Source organism: Amblyraja radiata, chromosome 10, assembly GCF_010909765.2.
Source record: "Amblyraja radiata isolate CabotCenter1 chromosome 10, sAmbRad1.1.pri, whole genome shotgun sequence".
Lineage (NCBI taxonomy): Eukaryota > Metazoa > Chordata > Chondrichthyes > Rajiformes > Rajidae > Amblyraja > Amblyraja radiata.
Window position 1 is genome coordinate 23,581,016 of NC_045965.1, and position 12,773 is coordinate 23,593,788.

General features: G+C 46.4%; 1 protein-coding gene across 3 annotated transcripts in view; it reads right to left on the reverse strand.

Moving 5' to 3' along the window:
• The window catches only part of LOC116977687 (retinoic acid receptor RXR-gamma-A-like), a 143,769-nt gene that overhangs the window by 15,072 nt on the left and 115,924 nt on the right, over positions 1–12,773 (reverse strand). For all 3 annotated transcript variants that reach the window (XM_033028360.1, XM_033028361.1, XM_033028359.1), the window contains one exon: positions 493–631. In XM_033028360.1, the coding sequence (XP_032884251.1) occupies positions 493–631 (139 nt within the window). The remainder of the gene's footprint in view (positions 1–492; positions 632–12,773) is intronic.

Consider the following 12,773-nt stretch of genomic DNA (forward strand, 5'->3'; position numbering starts at 1 on the left):
ACTCAGTGGGTCAGGCAGCATCTCTGGAGAAAAAGGATGGGTGCAATAATGTTTTTTTTGCAGGTCCACTAGGTGGAGGAGATTATTCTTAGAGGGAAATTGGCTGGGTCTGATGGGCGAGGAAGACAGAAGCCTTCCCTGCGGGGGTTGGAGGTGCAGAGCGACTGGAAACTGAAAGTCATTAAAGAGTCAAAGTGCGCGTGGGGTGTCTTGGACATACAGTAGGTGGGATGCAATAAGATAAAACATTTTTGTCCATCTTCACTTGGGGAGGATGATGAGTCTGAAGGAGGGTCCCGACCCGAAACGTCACCTATTCTTTTTCTCCAGAGTTGCTGCTTGACCCGCTGAGTTACTCCAGCACTTTGTGTCTACATTCATAATGATGGCTGAAGAGAAATGGGGACCCTAACAACCAGAATGTGAGAGGGCTCATGAAATGACTGGAGCATCAGCCCCCAATACTGAGCCTCAGAGTCGTGTATGCATTACCTGAGGATCTGTCTCCACATATTGCGCAGATATGCTTGGCCATTGAGTTGGGGCTGTAAGGGTTGAAGTTTCCATGTCCGCCCAAGCCAGGGGGTGGCTTAATATCCTCCCTGCTGCTGACATCGTTCACTGCATTAATCTGAGAGAAAGCATGAAAGGCACAAGAGAATTTGTGATTTTGCCATCTTCCGTTTACCAGAATCCTTTTAATCTTTGTCTACTCCCTGTGTCTCTCTCTGATTACAAAGCCCACCCACCCCAATGCCTTTGCAATGCCTTTGGGGTGGCACAGTGGTAGAGTTGCTGCCTTACAGAGACCCAAGTTTGATCCTGACTACGGTGCTGCTTGTACAAAGTTTGTACGTTCTCTCTGCGACTGCGTGGGTTTTCTCCGGGTGCTCTGGTTTCCTCCCAAACTCCAAAGACATGCAGGTTTGTAGGTTAATTGGCTTCTGAACATTGTACATTGTTCCTAGTGTGTGTAGGATAGAGCTAGTGCACGGGGTGATTGCTGGTCAGCACGGACTTGGTGGGCTGAAGGGCCTGCTTCCACGCTGTATCTCTAAAGTCTAAAGTGAAGGTGATACCAAAAGCATTTTACTGCATGAGGTGATAGTACAGAGGGTAAATTACCAGTGTGGACAAAGAATTGGCTAACGATCAGATAACTTGGATGAAAGGTTGGAGTGCACTGTGGCCAAATCCGAAGATGATACTTAGGCAGATGGATAAGTGGCTTACAAGGACACAAAACCTGCCTGGGGATGTGGATAGGACAAGCAAGAGAGCAACAATTTGGAACATTAAATACATACACAGGAAGTTGTGGTTACACAATGTGGATGAGGAATAGAGAAGCAGAGTATTTTGTTTTAGAGGTACAGCATGGAAACAGGCCCTTCAATCCACCATCTCCATGCTAACCATCAATCACCCGTTCACACTAGTTCAATCTTATCCCACATTCTCATCCACTCTCTACACACCAGGGGGAATTTACAGAGGCAAATTAATCTATAAACCTGCACGTCTTTGGGATTGGGGAAGAAACCAGAGCACCCGGGGAAATCCCACGCAAGGAGAGGGAGAGTGTGCAAGCTCCAGACGGAGGTCAGGGTTGAACCCGGGTCTCTGGCGCTGTGAGTCTGCAGCTCTACCCGCTGGGCCACCGTGGCCGCCCTACTTGAGTGAAGGGAGACGACAGAACATCGTAGCTCACTGGGTCTCAAGGTCCTGGCACATGAAACTGAGGAATGTAAACACAACTGCAACACGTAATCGGAAAAGCAAATAGAGCCGGGTGTTGTTGCAAAGGAGGTTGGAATATGCAATCTGTAGGGCAATGGTGACTGCACTCAATTGTGGTCTCCTTACTTCTGAAAGGAAATTTTGGCATTAGAGGCAGGTCCGATTGGATTCACTGCCTCGATTTCTGGGATGAAGGAGTTGCCGTGGGAAGAATGATTGGAGCCTTGGAGAAGTAGTCTCACTAAAATATATAGGATTTTTTGGCCACACTACTTTGGTAGTCGAGGGGTACTATCTTTTCACCTTTCAATTTTTCTCTTTCTTGTTCTTTCCTTTTTCTTTTCCCTTATTTTCGTTAAAAGGTTAAAATTGAAGCTGTACAATGATTATATAATTTTATATGCCGAATGTTTTATTCTTGTACAATTGCTTCTAATTAAAATAATTTAAAAAATAATAATATATATATAATTTAAAAAAATTTATATATAGGATTTTGAGGGGAATTAACAGGGTGAATACTGAGTCCCTTGTGGAACAATCTTGAAATAAGGGGATTGTTTCAGAATAAGGCATTGCCATTTTACAACAGACACGAGGGGGTCAAGGAAAGAGGCTTCACGTCACAGCCCTGTTTCCACCAATCTTTCTACCACCACACACAGGAAGGGACAAGATAGATACCATTGTATGCAGGTGCCGAGAAGTATGTTCAGCTCTGGCTTTTTCCAGAGGATTTTACACATCTTTGGAATTCTCTACTCTAGAGAGCTGTGGAATCAATGAACACATTCTTTGTTTCTGAAGAAGGGTCTCGACCCGAAATGTCACCCATTGCTTCTCTCCAGAGATGCTGCCTGTCCCGCTGAGTTACTCCAGCATTTTGTGTCTACCTTCCACATTCAATGTGGAGATGGACAGATATTAATTCTATAAGGGAATTCAAAGGACCAGGCAGGGCCTGGACCCAAGGGCAAACCAGTTGTGATCTTATAAAATAACAGAGCTGGTTCCAGGGGCATTCTGTCCTTCCGCTCTTGTTTCCTCTGTTACTTTAGACTTTAGAGATACAGTGCAGAAACAGGCCCTTTGGCCCAAGGTGACCATCGATCACCCCATATGCTAGCACTTTTCTACACACTGGGGACAATTTACAATTTTACCAAAGCCAATCAACCTACAAACCTGTATGTCTTTGGAATGTGCGAGGAAACCAGAATACCCGGAGAAAACCCACGTGGTCACAGGGGAAACATACAAACTACGCACAGACAGCACCCGTAGTCAGGATCGAACCCAGGTCCCTGGCGCTGTAAGATAGCAAGTCTACTGCTGCATCACCGTGCCACCCCGTTTCTTATGCATGGGAATGATACTGGTCTTATAAAGGATAGATTCAGAATCTATGCAGCAGTTTTGAACCAGCATTGGAGGTATAAATAGGCTAAGTACAGAACCTTAGTCTGTAGCCTTGTCGCTTATAATATCCCTCACTCTACCATAACTAAAACGCCATCAACACTGCTTCAATGAAGTGTGCTGAAGGGCAAACAAGGTGAAATAACACAGGGCTGCTTGTGTTGTCAAAAGCAAAAATTACATGCAATAGACTGAGCTAAACATCCTCACAACCTAATGAATCAGATTGAAGCTCTTAAGTCCTAACGCATTTGGTCATGAATGGTATAATGTAATGAAAAGGAACTGCAATTGCTTGTTTATACAAAAGAGAGATAAAAAAATGCTGTAGTGACACTGCGGGTCAAGCAGCAATTCTGGAGAAAATGGATAGGTGATGTTCTGGGTTGGGACCCTTCTTCAGGATTGCCAGGAAAAATGACATGAATGGTAGTGGATTACTACACATGCAACTGGACGTGGAGGCTCCATGAACATGCCCATCCCCAGCCCTGGGAACAAACAATTTGGAGCTTACTTGGAGGTTGTGGTGGTTAATAGCCTGATGGTTGAAGGGAAGAAGGTGTTCCTGAACCTGGATTGGAAAATAGTCAATGTAGCTTGTTTGTTCAGAAAGGGCGGGCAACAAAAAGTAGGAAACTGCAGACTCATTAACTTCATATGTCAGAGAGTCATAGAGTGATACAGTGTGGAAACAGGCCCTTCGGCCCAACTCGCCCACACCACCAACAATGTCCCAGCTACGCTAGTCCCACTTGCGTGCGCTCGGTCCATATCCCTCCAAACCTGTCCTATCCATGTATCTGTCTAACTGTTTCTTAAAGGGGGATAGTCCCAGCCACAACTACCTCCTCTGGCAGCTTGTTCCATAGACACTGCTTCAAACCTTCAATGACAAGGGTAGCTGAAGGCAGCTGAAAGTCTGCCTTTGCACCATAGACTGCGTACTGCACATGCGCAGCGCAAGTTTCTTGGCAGGTTTTTCAAACATGGATTGTACTTATCTTAAGAGTATCTTAAGAAACAAAGAGAGAAGAATGGAGATTGTGTACAAATAATGTGGTAAGTAGATTTCTTTGAGCTATATGTTTTTAAATACCGTATTTCTCTGCAATGAAGACACTATTTTTTACCCAAAAATAAGGCATGAAAATTTACCTGTGTCTTGGAGGCTGAAGGTTAGGATGTTTGCCAAGAAAGATAGACTTGGCCATCCCTCAGTACAGCAACATCAAGAACAATTGCTGGCAGCTGATGGGAGCGGCTGTAAAAGGACAGTGCCACTGGGGGTGGGGGGGAGGAATAGTTCCTTTCACAGCATGTGGCGAGTCTGGTCTGGGGTAAAGTTGTGGGGAGGGCAGGAGTGTTGAGAAGGAGGGGGTCGGGGATCATGCTAGTAACTCACTCACTCACTCACCACTGCCGCGGCGCTCCAGGCGAGGAGTCCCCGCATTGTGGCCGGGGAGGGAAGTGGCTCGGGTGGCTGCGAGCGGCTGCCGGGACCGGACAGCGGAACCGGCCGTCACCTCAGCGCCATCTGCCGGCCCGCTCACCTCTGGCAGTGCTCTCCGTCTGAACACCTCTCTCCTGTTGCTCGCCGGCCTCGCTCATGTCAGCCGCTTCCCGCAAATTCTTAAATTCCGACTGTCGCCGGGAGCAGGACATGGCTTCACTTGCTGCGCTGGGTGACACTGCATAGCATTCACTCTTTCAATGTAGACCGGACAGTGAGGGGACAAGCTCAAGAGCGGATCAGTGGGCGACGGATAACAGGACAGCGGGCAGTGGAGCTCACGCCTGTGTTAGCGCGAGTAACCTCAATTGGTCCCTTGATCGCGCTGACACAGCAGTAAGCTCCACGGCCCGCTGTCCTGTTATCTGTAAGAGGTGAGCGGGCTGGCAGAAGGTGGTGAGGTGGCGGCTGGTTCCGCTGTCCGGTCCTGGCGGCCGCTCGCAGCCACCCGAACTACTTCCCTCCCTCGCTGCAATGCGGTGGCTCCGCGCCCGGAACGCCACGGCAGCGGTGAGTGAGTTACTGGCATGATCCCCGACCCCCTCCTTCTCAATGCTCCTGCCCTCCCCGCAACTTTACCCCTGGCCAGACTCCATACGCTCTGAAAGGAACTCTCCCCCCAATTGGTCCCTTAAACTAGTATTGTCATTCAATAAGATCACAACTGATTCAACTTGTCCCGGTTTGCTCCCGTCTTTCCCACCATCTCTCCACCTGCTGTCACCCTCCAACCCCTACCCATTCAGTAATTCAGAATGAAGGAGATATGGAAGCCTTGGGCAAATTGAATTGTTATTTTTTTATTTTTTTTTGAGCAATAAAATTCTATGTCCTGCCAGCCTTCTTTCAAAATGTAGCAACTCAAAATGGGGGTGCGTCTTTGACGCAGGTGCGCCTTCATTGCCAGGAAATACAGTACTTTATTAAGAGATATGGCTTTTGAAGACAAATTGCTTTATAAAAGTCGACTGTCAGTTTACGGAGAGAACAATCTGCGCATGCACGGTTTAAGATTTTTTAATAGCCGATTGACTGCCTACCCTGAGTAATTACTCACGCCATGTGCCTAGCCTCCACATACTGCTTAAGATAACTCTCCTGAACACTTTTGAGGAATTGCACCCCATCTAAACCCTTCACGCTATGATTTCCCCAAGTCTATATTGGGAAAGTTAAAATCCCCTACTATAACAACCTTACTTGACCTGCAGCTGTCTGCAATCTCCTGGCATATTTGTTCTTCTAATTCCCATTGACTATTCGGGGTCGGTAGTACATCCCCAACAAGGTGATCATCCCTTTCTTGGTCCTCAGCTCCACCCATATAGTCTCACTAGACGAACTGTCCATAATGCCACCTCTGAACACAGCCGTGACATCCTCCTTAACCAACAATGCAACCCCCCCTCCTCTTCTTCCCTCACCCCTGTCTCTCTTGAAGCTCCTATACCCCGGAACATTGAGCTGCCAGACCTGCCGTCCGTTAACCAGGTTTCAGTCATGTCTACAACGTCCCAGTCGCTCGTACCTATCCATGTCTTAAGCTCATCTGCCTCTTCCATCAGGCCCCTTGCATTAAAATACGTGCAGTTTTAACCAACCCTCCTTCCTCGCTCTCCGCCTTTCACCTGCCTATTCTGCCCACTAACCTTTCCCACACCACCCTCCATACCAACTTCTAGCCTCTCACGTGCTTCTGTCCTGCACGAGACCCCAAGGCATCATGGCAAGTACATGAATGAGTCAAGCAAAGTCAACATGGTTTAGTAGAGAGCAAATCACGTTTGTCCATTGAATATGAGTTTATTGAAGAAGTTACAGTAGCTGAGGATAAAAGGGAACTGGCAAATGTATGATATTTAGATTCTAAAAGGGCATTTGATATGCAGTTACACCAACGATAGCTGTGGAAAATGTAAGATGACGCAGGAGGTAGTGTATTAATGCTTGGATTTGAGGCTATTAGCTACCAGGAGAGGTTGGACAGATTTGGTTTGTTTTCTCTGGAATGCTAGAAGTTGAGGGGGAGACCTGATAGAACGAGTATAGGAGCAGGGAGGTTCTACTGCGGTTGTACAGGGTCTTGGTGAGACCACACCTGGAGTATTGCGTACAGTTTTGGTTTCCAAATCTGAGGAAGGACATTATTGCCATAGAGGGAGTGCAGAGAAGGTTCACCAGACTGATTCCTGGGATGTCAGGACTTTCATATGAAGAAAGACTGGATAGACTCGGCTTATACTCGCTAGAATTTAGGAGATTGAGGGGGGATCTTATAGAAACTTACAAAATTCTTAAGGGGTTGGACAGGCTAGATGCAGGAAGATTGTTCCCGATGTTGGGGAAGTCCAGGACAAGGGGTCACAGCTTAAGGATAAGGGGGAAATCCTTTAAGACTGAGATGAGAAAAACATTTTTCACACAGAGAGTGGTGAATCTCTGGAATTCTCTGCCATAGAAGGTAGTTGAGGCCAGTTCATTGGCTATATTTAAGAGGGAGTTAGATGTGGCCCTTGTGGCTAAAGGGATCAGGGGGTATGGAGAGAAGGCAGGTACGGGATACTGAGTCGGATGATCAGCCATGATCAAATTAAATGGTGGTGCAGGCTCGAAGGGCCGAATGGCCTACTCCTGCACCTATTTTCTATGTATCTATGTATCTATGTAAATATTTAATATTATGAGAGGCATAGATAGGGTAGACAGTCAGAAGCTTTTGCCCAGGATGGATATAACATATACTAGATGGTATAGCATTAAGGTGCAAGGGCAAAGCTTAAAGGAAATGTGCAGGGTATTGAGGGATAAGGACCATGTGCAGGCAGCTACCAGTTTGTCTTGGCACCATGTTAGGCACTGGTATTATCGGCCGAGAGGCCTGTTCCTGTGCGGTACTGTTCCAAGATAGGGTTAAAGAGAGGATGGCTAACAGGAAACGAAGGGTAAAGATAAATGTTTATTTTTCTGGCAGGTGAGATGTAATGTAATGAGTGGTGTATTATAGAGATTGATGTTAGGGCCTCAATTATTTATGATTTTTATATATCTTTGAAGACATGGAATGTACAATTGCTAAATTTATCAACGATGTGCAGAACAGGTCGGAAAAAATTTATGGTGGATATAAGGAGGTTACAGTGGGCTATAAATATGTAAAATGAGTGGGCACAGATCTGGAAAATGTGGTACCTTGTGAAAAATTAAAAATGTTCACTTTATAATAGGAAACAAGGAAGTGCAGATGCCAATTTACAAAAAAAAACCACACACAAAGTGCTCGAGTAACGCAGCAGGTCAGGCAGCATCTCGGGAGGAGAAGTCTGAAGAAGGGTCTTCACCCTAAATGTCGTCCATCCATGCCCCCCAGGAAGCTGCCTAACCCGTTGAGTTACTCCAGCACTTTGTGTTTGTTTATTGGTTGAGATGAGCGATGACTTGGCTGTGATGGTCTATGTGGTTAAACAGACAGGGTGTGGACATCAGTAAGAGGACATTGAAAGAGGGAGTGACTTCCGGGAGGGGTGAGTGATGGCGGGCAAGTGCGGAAGGAAAGCTTGTGTGGCCACTGAAGGCAGAGGTGCAGGAGTTAATGTGGAGCTTCTGGTGAGCTGGATCCTCGTGTGATGGGAGTGGGGCCAGGATCTGGATCCATTAGCAGCACAGGCACTGACTCCCAAAGGCCAGTGGTGTCACACTACATTACTCAGACAGCTGGGGAGCCCTCTGAGCATCCCATCCTGTCACTGCAACACCTCGGCACTCCCTAAAAATAGAAGGTGATGCTCTCCTTCCTGCTGACTCCATCGATGCTATGCCAACACCGGCGGCAGCAGGGAGTTTAAATCCCTCGCTCCTTGTGCAGAAGGCAATGCCCAGGGAAGTGGCTGGATTTGGGAGAAATGGAGGAACCTGCCAGCTGACAACTGACCCGGAGCAGTCTCCTGACCAGTTCTCATGATCGCGCCGCCCTCATCACCAAAGGTGGCCATTCAGCCCATCCTGTTCAGTCCGACCAAGGAGATGCTCATATGCACCACTGTTAATCAGCTCTGGAAACATTCTAGGGTGTTGGCCCATAATACCCAAGAGCTGATCACTGCGTGTGTGAAGAATGACCAATAGCTACATTTACAGGTGAGTTCCATGCCCACTCCCTCCGTAGCCATGACAACCTCACATCTCACATTGAGCATTTTTTCCTTGGTGGAAGTGTCTTCATCCACCCAGCCTCTCTAATTAACTGAGAACCCAATCAGCCTTTTAGCATTGCCTCCTATGTTTGAATAGTCCTTTTGTGGCTTAGTGCCAAGAACGGGCTAAGATGCAATCTGCCCCAGTGCTGTCCAATTCACGATGCAACCTTCTCTTGTTCCACTGAGATTGGACTGAGTATGTCGTCATTTGGTTAGCTTTAGAAACCGAGGGCAGTACAGCACTGGAAGAGGCCCTGGACTTACCACATCTGTGTCAACTATGATAGAAACATAGAGACATAGAAAATAGGTGCAGGAGTAGGCCATTCGGCCCTTCGAGCCTGCACCGCCATTCAATATGATCATGGCTGATCATCCAACTCAGTACCCTGTACCTGCCTTCTCTCCATACCCCCTGATCCCTTTAGCCACAAGGGCCACATCTAACTCCCTCTTAAATATAGCCAATGAACTGGCCTCAACTACCTTCTGTGGCAGAGAACTCCAGAGATTCACCACTCTCTGTGTGAAAAATGTTTTCCTCATCTCGGTACTAAAAGATTTCCCCCTTATCCTTAAACTGAGACCCCTTGTTCTGGACTTCCCCAACATCGGGAACAATCTTCCTGTATCTAGCCTGTCCAACCCCTTAAGAATTTTGTATGTTTCTATAAGATCCCCCCTCAATCTTCTAAATTCTAGCGAGTACAAACCGAGTCTATCCAGTCTTTCTTCATATGAAAGTCCTGACATCCCAGGAATCAGTCTGGAGAACCTTCTCTGTACTCCCTCTATGGCAAGAATGTCTCTGTACTCCCTCTATGGCAAGAATGTCAAATGATGCCAATTTAAACTAAATCCTTCAGCGTGCACTGGTCTATATCCCTCCATGCTCCGCCTGTTCGCCCGCCTGTCTAAATGCCACTTAAGCTTTGCTATTGTATCTGCTTCCACCACCGCCACAGACATTACATTCCACACCCCGTGTAAAATAAGGTGCCTTGTAAATAAAATTCCCCCCTCTCACCTTAAAGCTATGTCCTCTAGTGTTTGAGGTTTCCATTCTGGGGAAAGGCCTGAATACGTACATATCTGTGTCTCTCATCACTTTATATATTTGAATCAGGTTGCCCCTCAGACTTCAATGCTCCAACTTAGTCCAACCCCTAAATAATGCTATTATTCTGTAATCCAGGCAACATCCTGGTGAACCTCCTGCACCCTCTACAAAGCCTCCACATCCTCCAGATAACATGCCAACCAGAACTGCACTAAAGTGCTCCAATTGTGGCCCAGCCACATTAGGGCATCTTAGATGAGAGTAATAATGTTTTGCTTTGATACTTGTATGTCTATTCTTTTCTTTTTTGGATTGACGTCTCCTTAGAATAGTGCTCTAATTGTCATTTTGTACTTGTACACACATTTACCTTTGAAATAAAATGTGGCCTGCCCAAAGTTTTATACAGCCACAACATGACTTCCTGGCTTTGTACTCAATGGCCTGACTGTGTGCCATGCACCTTCTTTACCATCCTATCCACTTGTGGTGCCACTTTCAGGGATCTAGGCACTTACACCCCAAAATCCCTCTGCACATTAATGCTCCAAAGCGTTCTGGCATTTTCTTTATACTTTCTTTTTACATTTGACCTCTTAAAATGCAACATCTGACAATTGTCCAGATTAAACTCCATCTGCCTTTTCTCGATCTATTTCCACTGAACCATAGCCTGCTCAATGCTTTGGCAACCTTCCTTACCAACCACAACTCCACCCATTTTTACTTGCCTATCAATCAGATTAAAACCTCTCTACTCCTATCCTCTGTTTTCTATGCCTAGACAATTTTGAAACCAATCCACTAAATCTCTGTGGATCCTATGTGCTTTAAACTTTTAGATCAGTCTTCCATGAAGGACCTGGCCAAATGCTTTACTAAAGGCCATGTAGTAAGGTGGAGACATCCAACACTAGAGGGCATAGCTATAAGGTGAGTGGGAGAAAGTATAATGGAGATACACGGGGCATGGGTTTTTTTTTACACAGAGTGCAGAGGGGGCCTGGAACGCGTTGCCAAGGGTGGTGGTGGAGGCAGATGCAATAGTTGCATTTAAGAGGCTTTTAGCTAGGCATGTGGAAGTGCAGGGAATAAAGGGTTATGATCATGTACAGGCAGATGAGTTCAGTCTGACTAGGTGTCATGCTCGGCATAAACATTACAGGCCGAGGAGCCCGTTTCTGTGCTGTACTGTTCTATGTTCTATCCAGGCATCAGTAACTGCCCTCCCTCATCAAAACTTTTGTAGGATATGATCTCCCCCTTACAAAGATATGTCTTTGATACCCCTAATATGTCTATGCTTTTCCAGATGTGAAAATAGCTTCCAGACGTGACAATAGAACCTATCTGTAAGAAACTTCTCTGATATTTTCCCTACCACTGATACAATTCTCACCATCCCCTAATTTCCTGGTTTGTCCCTATTGCCTTTCTTAAACAGAGAAACAATATTCATTATTCCCAGTCCTCTTGGGCCGCCTCTGTGGCTAAATATCTCTATCAAGGCCCAAGCTCTCCTCACTTGCCTCTTTCAATAACCTGGGATAGCTCCCATCAGGCCCCAGGGACCTATCCACTCTAATGCTCTTCCAAGAGACCCAGCGCACCCTCATTCTTAATATTGACATGTCACCTAGAATCTCACCATATACCTCCCAGATTTCACGATCCACCATGTACATCTCCTTCAACAGACATTCTGCTGGAAGAGCACAAGGGGTCAGCCAGCTGAGTTCCCCCAGCAAATTGTTTGTTGCTCCAGATTCCAGCATCTGCAGTCACTTGTGTGTCCACCACTTCACCAAATTCCATTCTCACCCTGATCCATAACTATGTTAAAACGTATAGGGTTATACCGACCGTGCCCATGGATTAACCCTGGTGATTGGGCGAATTATTGGAGGTTTTTACCACTTTCCCACTGACCACCCTTTCCTCACTGTCCCACCATTGGTTGCCTCCTAGACAAACAGGGAGCAGACAGGTTTAATTTAGTTTAGAGAAACAGCATGGAAACAGACCTTTCGGCTCACCAAGTCCGCGCTGACCAACGATCACCCGCAGGCTGGTTCTATCCTACACACTAAGGCCAACTTACCACAGAGGCCAATTAAGCTACAAAACTGCACGTCTTTGGAATGTGGGAGGAAACCGGAGCACCCGGAGAAAACCCACTCGGTCACAGGGAGAAGGTGCAAACTACGTACAGACAGCACCCGTAGTCAGGATCAAACCCGGGTCCTTGGTGCTGGAAGGCAGCAATGCCACTGCTGTGTCACTGTGCCGCCTTCTTCATCCCCAAACTGAATAATGCTCACCTGTCAGTCTTATTTGATCGGTATTTGCATTATTAATCAGCAATAAATAAAAGCATAAAAACAACAAATATTGTTTGTCATATGGATGAATTGCCCTCTAATTTTTTTATGCTTGCATTAGGATGTTGGAGATTAATGTTCAATTCCCAGAGCTATTATGGAGGAGCAGTGCAAACTCTGGCTGGGGACATTTAACCTCTTCATGGCATTGAGACTTCCCGCCCAGTCCTGCAGTACTGTGCAAGGCAAGGGCCGCATTGCATACAGGAAAACTGGGGGGAGGGGAGCGGGGGGGGTTAATAAATATTTACAGCAATAACTAGTGTTGTCAGATTTAAAAAAAAACCCTCTGTGACAGTTTCCACATTAACTATTGATTTCTTGCCAAATGAAGATGAGGGATGGCAATTAATGTTAGCCCTGGGATGGAGCAGCGCAGTGCACTGCGGGGACTGGCTGCATTTGTCATCACTCACTAATGGAATTACACTGCGTTGCCAGTAAAGCCAGCTCCACCCTGTCCAGCC